This window comes from Microcaecilia unicolor, chromosome 6 (genome assembly GCF_901765095.1).
Source record: "Microcaecilia unicolor chromosome 6, aMicUni1.1, whole genome shotgun sequence".
Classification (NCBI taxonomy): Eukaryota; Metazoa; Chordata; class Amphibia; order Gymnophiona; family Siphonopidae; genus Microcaecilia; species Microcaecilia unicolor.
In genome coordinates, this window is record NC_044036.1 from 99,862,111 (window position 1) to 99,880,005 (window position 17,895).

The 17,895-nt window shown below is 42.3% G+C and overlaps 1 protein-coding gene across 1 annotated transcript in view; it reads left to right on the forward strand.

Moving 5' to 3' along the window:
- Window positions 1-3,344: 3,344 nt before the first annotated feature.
- The window catches only part of CRB1 (crumbs cell polarity complex component 1), a 201,718-nt gene continuing 187,167 nt past the window's right edge, over window positions 3,345-17,895 (forward strand). The window contains exon 1 of the mRNA XM_030206747.1: window positions 3,345-3,435. Within this exon, the coding sequence (XP_030062607.1) occupies window positions 3,345-3,435 (91 nt within the window). The remainder of the gene's footprint in view (window positions 3,436-17,895) is intronic.

The following is a 17,895-nucleotide window of genomic DNA, read 5'->3' on the forward strand; positions in this document are numbered from 1 at the left end:
CTACAACCAAATGGCTTGGATTTGGTCGTTTCTGAGATGGGCGTCCTCGGTTTCCATTATCGCTGAAAATCAGGGATGACCATCTCTAGGGACGACCATCTCTTAGGTCATAAGTACATAAGTATTGCCATACTGGGAAAGACCAAAGGTCCATCGAGCCCAGCATCCTGTTTCCAACAGTGGCCAATCCAGATCACAAATACCCGGCAAGATCCCAAATGTTGAGATTTGGGCGTCCCCGACTGTATTATCGAAACGAGAGATGGACGCCCATCTTGTTTTGATAATATGAGTTTCCCCGCCCCTTCGCCGGGACGTCCTGCGAGGACGTCCTCAGGAAAACTTGGGCGCCCCGTTCAATTATGCCCCTCTTTGTGATGTATGTATTTTTGGTGTGCATTATATATGTATGTATACATAATGATATGCATGCTGTAATATATCTCATACTGTATGATCATAATACCATAATGGTGTGCATAATGCATTCCGTGCAACAGTTTATACCTGGAAAGCAATGCACGTACTTACATATGTAGGACAAAGCATAGAAGGTTTTTCGCAGGTAAATGGATATTTACCAGTGGCAAACACCATCAGAAAATACTCCTGCCCTTCCCCCACCACCTCCATATACAGGAGAAAGTGTGCATGCTGGCCAGTGTGCATACTTTTCACCACAGGAAACGAGGAAGTGCTGGAGGTGGGTCCCCTGAAGTATATGCAGTGAAATCCTCACCTGTAGTTTTCCCTATGTACTGTGCCCATGCAAAGTATGTGGGGTAAAGAATCTCTTTAGTACAGGTCTATCACTGGATTTTTAAAATGAAATGCTGCAGGTAGTTTCCCTCTGCAAATTAGCTAGCATGTTCACAGGTATACAAGTACTTGTGAGCCTGCAAGCTACCTATGGGTGGACCTAAAGTGCCCCATAGTGATCAAATTTTAGATTTCACAAACTAGACACAGCCTAGGTGACAGGACCTCATAGGACTGCAGGGCTATAAGGGGTGGCAAAGTATCATGGCAAACATATATATGAGGAGACCCTTAGATGATTTCACCACTGGAATTTGCTGCTTACTTATTTTTTTCTATGGTGCAAAAGTGATTTCAGTGTGATTCCATTGTTTACACTAACTGTGAAAATGGTGTTCACAAAAAAAAGATAAGTTATTATCAACTTATTGTGACCAACTAAACAAACTTATTGCTGACTTTCCAATAAAGAATTGGATATGAGGACCTTAAATAAGTATCTGAAAACAGAACATCAGAATGGCAATGGACAGCCACACACCATTCACATGGTCGCAAACATTGATCGTGTTCATGATCTTGTGTTGAGTCAGGAGGACCAGCCACAGACTCAAACAATTCAGTGTGAAAATACACAAAAACTTGGAATTTCTCAGACATCAGTGAATGAAATTGTTGACTTTCAATTGAAATGGTACAAAAAAGCCCAATGCAACTGAATTAACTGAGGTACGACTGGTAGCGCTATAAAAATGATTTATAGTAGTAGTAGTGAACAAGCAAGCTAGGCTGCAGCAGGCGTTTTCCACCAAGCCTTGTCAATTTCATCATCTTCACAGATTAAAAAAAATATTCATTTGCAGCTCATCTGACAAACAGCCCAAATGATCCAGTTTATGCCAATATGTCAAAGAAACAAATTCTGGGCAGTCGCTTGTTGCATATCCTTTCAAATGTCAGCAGTTTACTCATGGTGTTTGTTGGAGCGTCGGTGCTCAGCAGAACATCCATTCCCTTTGTTGAACTAGGTGTAAAAACAGGTGGCAAATATTACCAAGATGTGCAGCTGATGCAGAACCTCCTTCTAGACATTCATAAGCTGTCTGAGTATTTTATCTTTCAGCAAGACAATGTGCCAAGGAACCAAGCTCGAGACATAGTGCAGTTACTGGCATAGCAAATGCCAAACTTCATCCCACCAACACTCTGGCTGCCCAGAAGTCCAAACTTAGTCAGTGGACTACAGTGTGGGTGGCATTGCCAGAAAAGGTGTAAAAGGGAAGGGAAAGGGAAATGGAAATGGGACTTGATATACCGCCTTTCTGTGGATTTTGCAACTACATTCAAAGCAGATGAAAACAGTAATGGAATTCAAACGTGTGGGATAAACATATAGGAATCCTGTTCAGAAGGAATGGATCCTCAGAAGCTTAGCCGAGATTGGGTGGCAGAGCCGGTGGTGGGAGGTGGGGCTGGTGGTTGGGAGGCAGGGCTAGTGCTGGGCAGACTTCTACGGTCCGTGCTCTGAAAATGGCAGATACAAATCAAGGTAAGGTATACACAAAAAGTAGTACATAAGAGTTTATCTTGTTGGGCAGACTGGATGGACCGTGCGGGTTCTTTTCTGCCGTAATCTACTATGTTATGTTATATAGATATCCTACTGCCTAAAACTACGTGCCTTCATTTACACCAATGAAAAGGTGGCGTAAATCCCCACACATAAATTTACACACACTCCAACATATTCTAAAAGAATGCGTGTGGATTTGGGACACCTATTTTGAACTGCACGCATTAGAATTTAGAACCAGTTCATTTCAGAATACGCTTAGTGAGTTGTGCATGTAAATTCTAATTATTGCCAATTCATGCTCATTATTGATTGATAAGTGCTGTTATCAATGCTGATTAGCTTGTTAAGCCAATTTAGTTACAAGCATTTTTATAGAATACGCTTGGATTTCGGTGCAGATCTCTAGGCGTGCTATATAGAATCCGGGGTATAATGCATTTTTTTTGTTTACAATAGTGTAGTAAGAAAATAATTGTACATCAATGGGAATGAAAGAATGTATTTTTTCACAGTCTATTTAACAAAATGTTTTTATTATTATTTAAAGGGGAATTGTAGACTTCTTAGCTGTGGAGGAGTAGCCTAGTGGTTACTGCAGTGGACTTTGATCCTGGGTAACTGACTTCAATTCCCACTGCAGCAACTTGTGACTCTGGGCAAGTCACTTAACCCTCCATTGCCCCTGGTACAAAATAAGTACCTGAATATATGTAAACCGCTTTGAATGTAGTTGCAAAAACCTCAGAAAGGCTGGATATCAAGTCCCATTTCCCTCCCCTTTCCCTTTAATTATATTATTTATAGGCAGTAATAATGTTTGCTTCATCAACACACTATATAAATCCTCGTTTCTATCAAGTTGTGTACCTCTTGTAGAACTGACTTCCAACTTTGCATCAAAGTGTTACAAAAAGAGAACAGGGCCGGAAAGATGTACTTTTGAAACGAATTGCTCTAACAACGCCAGTCTATTTAGTTAATTCCAGGGAGGCATTTTAATGGAGTTGCTATGGCTTTGCAAAAAGCCAGGCGACAGGCTCCAGTTCAGCCCGCAGAGAAGTCCAGCCCAGATTTGAAAGATCACTCAAGCCTCCCCACAAGTAAAATCGTAAGAGGCACAACTGCCTTTTGAATTAAAGTGTGCAGATCAGCAGTGAACGTGCTGGAGAGGGGCACGGACAGAGATGGCATATAATGAACAGAGCATCGGGATTATAGCTCACTGCCTGCCTGCTGGGGAATGAACAGGGACGCTCAGCACCATCGGCTCCCTGGACAACAGACAGCAACTTCGAGGATGTCCTCTTAGGATGGATATGGCTCTTTCAAGGATTAACTCTCTGCGCATCTTTTACCTCAGTTGTATGCTGCTCCTCCATTTCAAAAGTAAGCTGCACTGCTCCTTTCATGTCCGTCTGGGGGAGGGGGGATAGTTGGGGCTCCACGTCTCTCTAGGGAGCTCTCAGTTTGCATCAGATGTGCTAAAAGGTTTTCTCCCATTTTGTCTATGGGATGTATTATTAGTACATCGGGCCCATACCGAGTGAACAATTATGGAAAATTGAAAGGAACAGATTTAACAAGACCGACTCGGGATGCCGTACAAGTTCTTTGATGACACAAAAGCAATTTTTTTGTCCGGTTATCAATTCTTCACACACATTGGTGTGACATATCCGTTGGAAAACTGAACGGCACCTTGTAGTGATGGGCTGAAACAGTCAGGTTTCTGGGAGGGGTAGGTCGGGAGAAGAGTCTTTCTAAAAAAAAAAATATTAGCAAACTGATAAAAAAAAAGTTAGGTAATGCATTATTGAAATGTTAACATTTGTTGAAGTTATGCACAAAAAAGCCCCCACAACTTTAAGAGGTATTTTTTAAAATAAGGGTGTTTTTATTTAGTAAGATTTTTAAAATGTATTTACATTGAACCCATGTTAATAGTCGAGGAAACAGGCGAAGTGTTTAAGCAGACTGCTTGCTTAGGGTTCAGAACTGAACTGACCACAATTGATTACCAGTTTACTGAAAAGGACATTGTTTTTTAAACCCAGGCAGTGCCGAGAAAATAAGCAGACTTGGTCAGAATGAGTGTCCTCCCTAATTGATCAGTTTGTCGGCCAGGTGACAGCCTGCAGAATCAGTAGGGGAGGGGGGGGGGGGGGGGCTCAGCTGGATTTGCTGGTGTGTGTGTCTGAGGAGCAGGTTGCCGAACACGTTTCAAATGAAGGCAGAATGTGTGCGTGTCTGTCGGAAGAGGCCGTGCAATTTGGGACCGTTGAATCTGAATATCAATAAGTCACAGCGCTGGGAGCAGCTGTCATTAGGCGAGGGGACCTGCCATTGGCGAGCTGGGCTCTGTAATCTAGTTTACCTTCTGTTGCTGAGGTCTGATTGCCATGTGTGCTACTGGGAGATCCAGAACAGATCAAACATTTGTAATGTAACTCAAACTTTGCCAGCCAAGCATTCAGGCAGTTTGTTCCATTGACATGGGCAGGGCATAGGATAGTAGGGATATGCAGTCCAAAGGTTAGAATTTAATTTAGTTTCCTGTGTCTTTTTTTTATTTTTGGGGCCCTTTTACAAAGCTGCGGTAAAAAGTGGTCTGCGTAATGTGGGTGCGTGAACATTGCTGTGCCGAGGTCACTTTTATTCTATGCAGGGCCGCCGACAGGGGGGACAAAATTCCCTGGGCCCGGGCCTCCGGGGGGGGGGGGGTGGCGGTGCTGCCGCCGCAGTCCGGCCCACCTGCCGTCGCTCCCTGGCATTGAATTTAAGCGCCTCACCTTCAAAAGCGCAGCAAGCAGCAGCAGACCTTCCTTCCGTGTCCTGCCCTTGCCTGACGTAACCCGCGAGGGAAGGACACCGAAGGAAGGAGTGGTCTCTCGCTGCTTGCTGCGCTTTCGAAGGTGAGGCGCTTAAATTCAATGCCAGGGAGCGACGGCAGGTGGGCCGGACTGCGGCGGCAGCACCGCCGCCCCCCCCCCCGGAGGCCCGGGCCCAGGGAATTTTGTCCCCCCTGTCGGCGGCCCTGCATAGAATAAAAGTGACCTCGGCACAGCAATGTTCACGCACCCACATTACGCAGACCACTTTTTACCGGTGCTTAAGGTCCAGTCTCTCGGCGGCCCTGATACTGTGCTATGCTATTTTATCTTATATACCGCACATATTATCCATAACGATCTTCTAGGCACTTCACAATTCAAAAGTTAAAAAACTCTTCTCCTGGAGAGGAATCAACACAGAATATGTATCAATCCAATCTTTAAGTAGATTTCATTAAAACCCGTTAATACTGAGAATTACTAAACTACAGGGACTCAAAAAGATACGTTTTCAGAAGTTTCAAAAACCATAGGAGAGACAACACTTCTTTTAAATCTGTTGGTAACAAACTCCAAAGTCTAACCCCTTGTACTGAGAACAAGTTATTGTGAATAGATTTACAACGTATATTCCTAATAGATGGAAATCCTAAGGGGCCCTTTTTATGCCTATGTGGGCCAAACGCACATCAACTTTGAGTTACCACTCGGGTGCTGCTTGGCCCTTGCAGTAATTTCATTTTTGACGCGCGCGTCCGCTAGGCGCGCCAGAAAATATTTTTATTTTCTGCTGCTTGGGCGGTAATCATCATTCTACACACATAGACCATTACCACTCAGTTACCGCATGAGACCTTACCGCTAGGTCAATGGCTGGCGGTAAGGTCTCAGACTCAAAATGGACGCATGGCAATTTTCATTTTGCCGCACGTCCATTTTCAGCGAAAATTTTATATTTAAATCTTTTTTTATTCAGCTTTACAAGCAAACTGATTCAACACATTCCCTCAGATCTCCCTCAACTCTCCCCCCTCCGAACCCTTCCTCCCCACTCCCCCTCCCCTTCCCCAGCTTTAATCATGGCATAACAGAACAGTCCACGTGTGCCTATCGATTAATAAGCCTGCTTCTGGCTGCTGGCCTGCAACGTGTCCCAAAAGCGGCTCCATACCAGTTGCAGGTACCTTCCTTCTTTCGGGTCAAGGTCTTTTACTCCCCATTTGCACTCTCCATTGAGCCAGAGTGGGACCTGCCGGCTCTCTCCAGTTCAATAATAATACTTTTTTCCCCATAAGCATGGATATCTGTAAGAATCCTCTCATGCCTGGCAGTTTAAGTCCTCTGTATTTAAACTCCTCGAATAAGATCAATGGCTGCAGGGTCACTCCAGCGAAAATTTTAAAAAGGCATTTTTTTTACAGGTGTGCTGAAAAATGATTCTGCGCACGCCCAAAACACGCATCTACACTACCGCAGGCCATTTTTCAGCGCACCTTTGTAAAAGGGCCCCTAAGGTCCCAATAAGCTTTGTTTGGAGCTCTTATTTCTGTGATTGGGTTGGTCGCTTGGACTTGGCTTTCTTCCACCCCGTGTTTGTTTTGCTTGCGTTATTGTGGAAGGAGTGGACCCCCCCTTTTTTTCTCCTTTGTTTCCCTTGAGAAATATAGCAGAATTGTAATGATACAAGCAAGAATTTCCATTATTTTAAATGAAATTGTAAATGGCCGTATGCTAATAAAAATATTGGTGTGTGGTGATTTACTGCCTGAGCCCTTATGCCTCCTATTTAGAAGGCGGTAAGGGCTCACACACTAACCTGGCGATAATCAGATAGTGTGCATCAATGGCCAATCACAGCCAGGCATACCTACTCCTCGCCCCCTGTGCTAGAAAATTGAAAAATAATTTTCTGGGGCGGGAAACGCTGCATGGCAAACACAGAACTCCTGCACAGAACTCCGTTCACAGGATAAATCCCTCCTCTCAGTACCCTTCTCCACCATCGCCAACTCCAGGCTCCGCTCATTCTGCCTCGCCTCACCCTATGCTTGGAACAACCTTCCTGAGCCCTTACGCCAAGCCCCCTCCCTGCCCGTCTTCAAGTCTTTGCTTAAAGCCCACCTCTTCAATGCTGCGTTCGGCACCTAACCCTTACCATTCAGTGAATCCAGACTGCCCCAATTTGACTGCCCCTATCGGACCGACCATTCACTTGTCTATTAGATTGTAAGCTCTTTGAGCAGGGACTGTCTCTCTTTGTTAAATTGTACAGCGCTGCGTAACCCTAGTAGCGCTCTAGAAATGTTAAGTAGTAGTAGTAGTAGTGCTGTTTTGCCGCACGCTACCTGCGTGGTAGCCCTACTGTGCCTTGAAAAAAGGGCCCCCTTGTTCTTTTGGGGCAACATCTTAAGCGTGCACCTTCTTTTTCAACATGTGTGCACTCTTTGGACTAGATTCTATAAATGGTGCCAAGAAAATCGGCACCGAAAAATAGCCCTTATTATAAACCATGCTTAAAGTTTTGTGCAGTTTATAGAATACCACTTAGCTCTGGGAACCATTATTACATTTAGGCCTGACCATTTACATCAATGAAAATCTCAGTGCATAAATTAGACATGGATCCCCCTAATTTTATGATAACGCACACAAATTACAAGAATGGCCCTGACCCACCCATACACCTCCCATGGCCATGCCCCCTTTCGAATCCACGCCCTAGAATTTATCTGCAGCTCTTTATAGAATATGCCTAAAATGATGTACACGTAAATTTTAATTATTGCCAATTAGTGATGATAATTGCTTGTTATTGCCCAATTATTGGTGCTGATTGGCTCATTATAACAATTAAGTTGCACAGGCAAATTGGACATGTCCCAATGATCAGAACTGTAGTGCTATAGTAAACAGCGCCCGGGAAATTGTGCAGGAACAACAATGAAAAATAGCCCTCCAATGCTCAAAACTAATGGAATTGAAATTATAGCAGAATAGAACTGCTCTAACAAAATGCAAAGTAGGTGAAACACATTTGTATTTCTTTCGTGTGCTGATACCAGCCCAGAACAACACAGTTCTCTGACACACATATACCATGGTTGTTGTGCATCATGTGCTTGCATAACGTATGCATGCTGTAAAGTGCGGAAATACTGCTGAAAAGTGCTGTAAATGCTGAGAGTTTTATAAGGCTTGTTTTACATATCAGTCTCTTTGTTTCGCATCTGTGTGTGCTCTGATTATGCATTGGCATTTTGTGCATGCTCAATTAGCATTATATTTTGTTGTTTTTAAAAAAAAGTTTTGTGGATAGAGGTGCTCATAAAAGTGCACAATTGTGCTTTTCAAATCCTCATACTGTGGCAAGCGCATACGTGCTGTGCAGCAAGATCAAACATGCTTTTATTTCGGTTTTGCTCTTAAAAGCACACAGTCATTTTTTTAATTCTAAATTTTTAAATTCTAAAGCAAGATAAATCACCAGTTCCAATCGGTAAAAGTTCAACAAGTCTTCTCCATTGGAACAACGCTGCCCAAGACCTAAGAACTAGCATTACTTTTTCAGCTTTAAAAAGCCATCCAATCCTTCTGTGCATTGCAATGCTGTCATCTGAGCACTGGGAATGAATGCACAGAGACCTCATTAACATCCTTTTGAGTTCATTTAAATTCAATGTGTGGTCATCTCAGGTGCGCATGTTATTTCCTGCGGAAGACCCTTTTGAACATTCTCCGCAGATTAACGCCGGCATTAGTCCAGCATTAATAGGTTCTAATGCCAGTGTTAGGTTCTGAGCATCAGCCAGCTGAAGCTACTCCCCTAGGTGACTGCCTAATCATGCCTAATAGTTGAGCCGGCCGTGGAGCAGATTAACCTCTATGCATTTCTTTTACAAATATACAAACAAGCAGCAAAGCAGCAAAAACAATAATCTCAAGATAAATTAGAAAATGGAAGGTATCATCCTACTGAACCACACACTCATCTGCAATTACTTCAGTGGTGAGTTTGGATATAATCATGTAACTTCATGTAAGCTTTTTTGTTTGTTTGTTTTTATAACTAACATTGAAAAACTAAAGGCCAGAAACATTTCAACAAATTGAAAGATTTTTTTCAAGTGCTTGAATAACAAGAGTATACTGACCAGTTCAATGATTCAGGATCCCCAGTGTGCCTGTGAAGAAATCATCAACACTTTATCTAAGTTTTGGCCATCTCTCCTCTGTTCAAAGGCCTACTATCTCAATGGTCCTCTATGGAAGCTCTAAAGGACTGAAATGGTTTTTTTTTTTTGTGTTACATTTGTACCCCGCGCTTTCCCACTCATAGCAGGTTCAATGCGGCTTACATATTATATACAGGTACTTATTTGTACCCGGGGCAATGGAGGGTTAAGTGACTTGCTCAGAGTCACAAGGAGCTGCCCGTGCCTGCAGTGGGAATCAAACCTAGTTCCCCAGGACCAAAGTCCACCACGCTAACCATCCCCTTAAAAGTCCAATGCTAGCATTTTGGCGCTATCAACTTCAGGCTTTCAGTCTCACTGTCTACTGTTTCATAAAGACCATAACATCTTCAGATTCATAACAAGCTAATTTTCGTAACAATCTCTTTTGCCATAATAGAAATTTGTTATATATTAAAAACAAACAAACAGAAATTGTTATCCAAAAATGTGGTCAAGGCACCCGTATGAATGTTAAAGTTGCTAAAACTAGTGTTGGGAATTCAAATAAGCTTATCTAACTTTTAAAAAATTTGCTATATCATTATAGTTACAAATATTTTAAAAAACCAAGCAAATTCCGTTTGTATAGAAAAGTGGTTAAAGCAATATACATTCTTTTCTATTCTGTTCTTGGCATTTATATCCCACCTCTATCATTAGAGAATCTAAGCGGCTCATTTTTAAAGAGAAAAATATCCAAAACGTATCATAAAGCACCATTTGGATGGATTTCTTCTCAAAACATCCAAATCGGAATTTCAAAACCTGTTTTGCAGATGTCTATTCGTGCATTTCACCTGTAGTGCATTCAAATCACAAGAGGGCACTTCGGGGGTGTTTCAAAGGCAGGATTAGGGCATTCCTAACACTTGGATGTTTTACAGCCATAATGGAACAAAACCAAAACATCTAGAGCAAAAACTTCAATGTTTTGGTCTAGAACTGGTTTTCTAATGAATAAGATACAAAAGGTGCCCTAAATGACCAGATGACCACTGAAGGGATTCAGGGATGACCCTCCCTTACTCCCCCAGTGGTCACAGACCCCCTTCCCACCCCCCAAAAATGTGAATAAAAATAGTGCTTACCAGCCTCTATGACAGTCTCAGATGTTATAGCCAGGTGCACTGGAGACAGGTGGACCATACCTCCTCCTACCTGTTACACTTGTTGTGGAAACTATGAACCCTCCAAAACTCACCAGAAACCCACTGTACCCACATATAGGTACCCCCTTCATCCATAATGGCTATTGTAGTGGTGTACAGTTGGGGGCAGTGGGTTTTGGTGGGCTTAGCAGACAAGATAAGGGAGCAAAGGTGAGATGTGTACCTGGGAGCATTTATATGAAGTCCCCAGCAGTGCCTCTTAGGGTGCCCCACTGCTGACCTGGGATATCAGGGGGGTGGGGCAGTCTGCTAAAAATACTGGCCCTTCCTACATCCCAATGGTTTGATTTTGTACATTTTTAAATTGTACTTTTTTCCCCCCGAAAATGGCCTAAAAAGATAAATGCACAAAGACAGAACCTTGTTCGAAATGGTATTTTCAAAAAAAGAGAGATGTTTTTCTTTTTTCAAAAATTGATATGTTTCCTAATCGGATTTGGTACGTTTAGCACAAAATGTCCAAAGTCCAGCTTAGACGTCATATTGAAAATGCCCCTCCACGTGGGTTACAAAAGCTGAGATATGCAAAAATCAAAACACCCAAAAACAAAATTACATATTCAAGTAGTTGTTAAACAAATAAGTCTTCAATGCTTTACGGAACAAAAAATATCTAGAAAGAACACACACACCCCCCCCAAAACCTAAAGAAAAGAAAGATTTCTATTCCTTACCACAATAGTCCATGATATATGGGGTAAGTAATGATCAACAAACCAAAAGGAAAAAGAAAAGCAATTTGGGTGCATATTAATCTCCAGGAAATATATACCGGTCCTTATACAGAGTTTACAGAAAGACTAACATAATCAGCTCCTACTTTCACTGGCAGCCAGAAAAGATGACAATTCAATTAACCAGACTGAAAAAACAAACAGACTTAGATTTGATTACGCATTTGCAGGGAAATTTTAAGAAAAAAGAACTCCTAACTGGAGTACCCTGGGTCGCATCAAAAGAAAAATCTCTCTTTCACATTTGAGTCTCCTTTGATACATCTGGGTCCTTGAATTTAAAGAAAAGTCACAGAATCAAATCCTTGTCTAGTTTTAAAGCAAACGTTGCTATTCGTGTAGTTAATTCCTTCAATTCCGTATCTGGAATTTCCAGAATTTCTGAAACATTTAAAGAAACTGCCCCAGTTTGGGCTTGTGGATCTTCCATAGTTTTTCTTTGGTAATGGCAAATAATATATTTGTTCAATAATCATCAAAACAATAGAGGGTGAAAGAGGCAGAATGATTCTTATAAAACTACTCTCTCAATAAGGACTCAAGTCCTACCACTTTCTAAAATGATAAGCGAACATTAGGCTTAAGTGTGTGGGAGGGGTTCTGAGGCTATTTCCTCTCACAGCTGGAATCCTCTACAGTTCTTTATTTTTTGATCTAATTTAAGTACTTGAGTCCATATTGAGAGAGTAGTTTTATAAAAATAATATATTTGTACCATTGGTGGTATAGATTCTTTCAGTATCTTCAATATTTCTGTAAAATATTTGATATACACTTCATGTCATGCTCTTAATGGTAGTTTTGGAACATTAGTCAAATGTAGGTTCAAAGGCAGATTTTTCTAGGTCTTTGGCTTTAAAACTCAAATTGGTGTTATCTTTAATCAAGGCATTATTTACTTCTTGTATAGAAGAGATATTCATCTTGGAATCTTTCACTATGAATTGTAAGGCAGATATTTTTACTTTGTTTCTTATTCTTATAAGCTTATCTAAATTGGTTACTGAGGTAGAAGCTGCAGTGGGTGGAAGATATATCGGTAAGACCTGGAAAAGGGAAAAGAAGGAAAATGTACAAGATGAGTCTCAAACTGAGCAGACAGGGACAGAGAATTTACAAATAAAGAGTTGGAATAAATGCAGTACCCCCTCACTGTCTGAGACATCTTCACTTCCATAGGCAGAAAAAAATAGGAGGGCTGGCCTGTTTCAAAACTAGCATCTCATCCTCCTTTAACCAGGCCTCAGCGATGCAACAAGCTGAAGCTTTTTGCCTCTGAATCAGATCATAGATCAAGGGAGATCTGGATTTTAAGGAGTGAGTGGTTAGCAGGCCTACTATGAGCAAGGAGTACAGAAGGAGTGAGTTAATAGAAAGACTGGAAGAGGAAGATAAAGCTGAAATACAGGGTGGGCTAAGGTGCTATACTGTTAGTTAGATGGGAGATCAAGCCCCAGAGGGAAAACTATAGAAGGAGACATAAGAGTGAAGGCACTGTTAAAATAAAATCTAGCATTACCTGATGAAATACACTGAAGGGGCACGGCTAAATGCTTGATTGTCTTGGAGATAGGCAGTAGTAGCACTAAAGAGGTGACTGAAACCCATCAAAGGGGCAGGAGTAAGCAAGGAGGTTAGATAAAAGGTGATGGGATGACATCAAAAAGCTGAAGCCAATTAGGTTAATCTCCCTCCTTTCCTTCCCCCACGCAACCGTCATCCCCATCACCCCCCAAAAAGCAAGCAAATCTTTGAGTTGCTCTAGCCACATTGTTGTTCTTTATTGTTGGTAGCATTTTTATTTGATCTCATGTATATTTTTAAACATGCTGGTGTTGAGGGTCTAAGGCAGGCAAAGCCTTCTGAGACCCTAGGCTCGTAAACCTGAAATAAATTGGATCTACAAAGTAATAATGGATCAAATCAAGCTGGCTTTATTCAGTGTTACATAAGAAAATAAGACAAAGGGTTAAAAAAGGCTCAAGAAGGAAGTATAATTACGTGCTTGAGGGAGCAGTGGTCATACTCACAAAGCTAGGAATCCAGACGCATTGCCCGTTTCCTGGTTCTGCGCAGTTACTTATACACAAACTTTTTACTTGATTTCCATGTATGTGCTTCCTATACATGCTTCCTTTGCAAACTGCCTTCAAAGCTTGTTTAAACTGGTTCTGCTAAAGTGCCATTTTATCAATGCTTGTTTTTAAGCTTTAAGCTTGTGACTCTTTTGTCACAGGAAACCCAAAACCACAGTCCAGTCCTGCAACTGGCCCGTGCTTCGTCACAATTTTCTAAGCTGGCTTTACACTGGCTTGTTCAGCATATGGATGTACACAGAGGAAGTATTGGTTTAATTGGTTAGAATAATAATTAGTTCTAAATTTTAAATCATTGTGCCATTTGGAGGAGCTGGTTATTGGGACTCCCTGTATTCATGCAGAGATGTTTTCACCTAGTAAAGGGCCACCAAAACAGACATCATGTTATAAGAATCAGGTGCTTAACAATCAGACTTACTATTTGTAAGTTCAATTAAAAAAAAACCCCAAAACATTAATCAGGTTATAACCTGGGAGCATTTAACATCTTTTTTTCCTGTGTCTACATCAAAAGAAAAAGATGGCATGTGGGAACTTGCTCCTTTTGTTTTGTGGATTGCAGTGGCATATTATAAAATTGTACTTGCCTTTTTTATTACTACTATTTCATGGAGAGGTATTGAATAATGAGGAAAGGGCTTCCTTCATGCAGAAGTTCTGTTGAGTCAGTCTAAATGTGCCAACATTGTCCAGTTCAGCACACTATTAGCCGCCAAGTTCATTCAAAGTTAATTATGTTAAATGGAAAATAAATCTGTTGGCTCAGGCTACCTTCTATGTGAATATTCCATCATTGTTTCATTATTACTACACCATTTATTACATATGGGCATTTGCTTTAAACTTTGATTGTTTTAATTTGTATATCCAGACCTTACATGCACATGGTTTTGCTTTTTAAACCCAAAGGTGAATCCTAAGGGTGGTTGAACAATTAGGTATAAACTGTGTTGTTTCTGACTTTACTTGTGTTGGACAGCTTTGGGTCCTGATGATCTGTATATCTGCTGTCTGGAATTTTGGAAGATAGAAATGAGAAAATAAAAATTAAGCTTTGGATGTACTTTGTAGAAGTTGTTATTTACTTTTGCAATGCCTGTATGGATGCCTGTCCTTGTGTATGCCTGTGATAATATTTGAATAACTGTCTATACTTATGGCTATGATTTCTGAACATGTGGCATCATTAAAGGTCAGACTTTCAAATGTCCAGTTGGGTATATATGCTAATTTCAACTTTGTTAAATGTTTCAGACATATACATCTACTTGCTCCCATGATATAACTACTACTACTACTACTACTACTATTTAGCATTTCTATAGTGCTACAAGGCGTACGCAGCGCTGCACAAACATAGAAGAAAGACAGTCCCTGCTCAAAGAGCTTACAATCTAATAGACAAAAAATAAATAAAGTAAGCAAATCAAATCAAATTAATGTGAACGGGAAGGAAGAGAGGAGGGTAGGTGGAGGCGAGTGGTTACAAGTGGTTACAAGTCAAAAGCAATGTTAAAGAGGTGGGCTTTCAGTCTAGATTTAAAGGTGGCCAAGGATGGGGCAAGACGTAGGGGCTCAGGAAGTTTATTACAGGCGTAGGCATAGGCGGTCGGTGGCCCAACTGTTTGGGGAGGCTAAAGGGGGCGGGGTTAGGGGTGGAGCTTAAATCCATAATTGTCTGATAACACACATAAAAAATAAATAAATAAAAGTCACAATTAATACCTTTTATTAAATTTAGATATTAGCTATGTATCATATGTCAAAGAATAAAGTGGTTGCTCAAAGCATATACTAACCACAATCGCTCAACTGCAAAACACTATGCACAACTTTGTGCAAAAACACACTCAGAACGTTACTGTACCATAAATATTACACTGGGCAGAACCTAATACACCAATATACCACCCATACGGAAAACGCAGACTGTCAACAATATGAAACAAGGGATCATATCATCACAATTCTCATGTAGAGCCACAAAACATCCTAATTCATGTTTAATGTGGGATAAAATGCCATACATAAGTAAATAAATATAAACTTTTAATGTTGAGCACCTGATTCTCAAAGTGGACATATTCCAAACAATATAATGAAAATAAAATGATTTTTTTCTACCTTTGTTGTCTGGTGACTGTTTTTCTGATCATGCTGGCCCAGTATCCGATTCTGCTGCTATCTGTCCTCTTAACTCCGTTTCCTGGGCTTCCTTTCCATTTCTTTCTTTTCTTTCCTCCTTTCTTCTTCATTTCTGGTCCTCAGCTTCTGCCTATTTTCTTCATCCATGTGCAGTTTTTCTCCTCTCATCTGCTTCCTCACTCTTCCCTTCCCTCTATCCATGTCCAGCATTTCTTCTCTCTCCCCTGCCCTCCATCCATCCATGTCCAGTAGTGAGCCTCCTCTCCCCTGCCCTTCATCCACCCATGTCCAGTGACCCTTCTCTGCCCCTGCAAGCACCCATACACAGCAACCCTCCTCTCCCCTGCCCTCCATGCACCCATGTCCAGTAGTGATCCTCCTCTCCCCTGCCCTCCATGCACCCATGTCCAGTAGTGATCCTTCTCTCCCCTGCCCTCCATCCACCCATGTCCAGTGACCCTTCTCTCCCCCTGCAAGCACCCGTACACAGCAACCATCCTCTCCCCTGCCCTCCATGCACCCATACACAGCAACCCTCCTCTCCTCTGCCCTCCATGCACCCATGTCCAGTGACCCTTCTCTCCCCCTGCAAGCACCCATACACAGCAACCCTCCTCTCCCCTGCCCTCCATGCACCCATGTCCAGTGACCCTTCTCTCCCCCTGCAAGCACCCATACACAGCAACCCTCCTCTCCCCTGCCCTCCATGCACCCATGTCCAGTGACCCTTCTCTCCCCCTGCAAGCACCCATACACAGCAACCCTCCTCTCCCCTGCCCTCCATGCACCCATGTCCAGTAGTGATCCTCCTCTCCCCTGCCCTCCATCCACCCATGTCCAGTGACCCTTCTCTGCCCCTGCAAGCACCCATACACAGCAACCCTCCTCTCCCCTGCCCTGCATGCACCCATTATACCCAGTGACCCTTCTCTCCCCTCCATCCACAAATGCCCTGCGACTCCCTTCTCTGCCCTGCCACCCCCTCCCGAGTTCTACGGTGAATTCTCCCTCCCTCCGGATCCGGTCCCTCACACCGACCTGACTCTTCAAATTTTTCAGGGCAGGCAATCTTGCCTGCCCGCTGCCAGCGCTAACTCTCCCCCGCTAGCGCTGCCGGCGTTCGCGTTTCAAAATGGCCACCGAAACTTACAGGGCGGCCTCCAAGACTTCAGCAGAAGTCTCGCGAGGCCACCTCTGGAAGTCTCAGCGACCATTTTTAAAGCGCGAATGCCGGCAGCGCCAACGGGGGAGAGTTAGCGCTGACAGCTGAGGTCCGAATAGTCAGATCGGTAATATGAGGGACGGGACCGGATCCGGAGGGAGGAGGAGGAGCCGACTCGCTGTGGCTGGGGAGGCTTAGCCTCCCCAAGCCTTCGATACCGGGCGCCTATGGGCGTAGGGTGCAGCGAGACAGAAGGCGCGAAGTCTGGAGTTGGCAGTAGTGGAGAAGGGAACAGATAAGAAGGATTTATCCATGGAGCGGAGTGCACGGGAAGGGGTGTAGGGAAGGACGAGTGTGGAGAGATACTGGGGAGCAGCAGAGTGAGTACATTTATAGGTTAGTAGAAGAAGTTTGAACAGGATGCGAAAACGGATAGGGAGCCAGTGAAGGATCTTGAGGAGAGGGGTAGTATGAGTAAAGTATTGTCAAATGTAATCCAAAGTGAACCTGAGTTTGCTTGGGATAATGTGTGTACAAATATAAAAACAATCCTTTATCCTCCACCTTTTAAGATACTGCCTATTCAGCTGGATGGTAATGGCACAAGGAAAGCAAGTTTGGTCCAGTGAAGACTAACTCAAAATAACCTGTTCCTTAGCTGGGCTCTAGTATTGCCATATTGAAAATGCAACCATACCATACCTTTGTGGTTATATTCCACTAATAAGTTAAATAATTAACTGGCTTTCTTGAAATGATTATATAACCTTTGGATGCATGACTAGGAACAAAAACATATACCTATTTATTCAATATCAGAGTTCCTCATGTACAGCCGCAAAACAACCTTTTAGGGTGGATAGTGTTCACAATGAGCTCCTTTTATTATTAACCAGATAGAAGAGAAGAGATAAGAGTTTTCAGTTTTGGCACTGAATAAGTTATCACAAGAACAAAATAGAAGAAAACCAAATGACTATGTTAGGGGCTTATAGCCCGTTTAGTTATGCTTAAACAAAAGAGATCTGCATGAAACAAAATATTTATTTTTATTTTGACATATAAAACCACTTGTCTCTGATAATACATTTGTGTATCTAAAATGTAAACTTCTACAAAACAGATGAAGAGGTGATTCCATGTGTCCCAATGAAAGAAGAGTTTAATTTTACTTCCATTTAATTT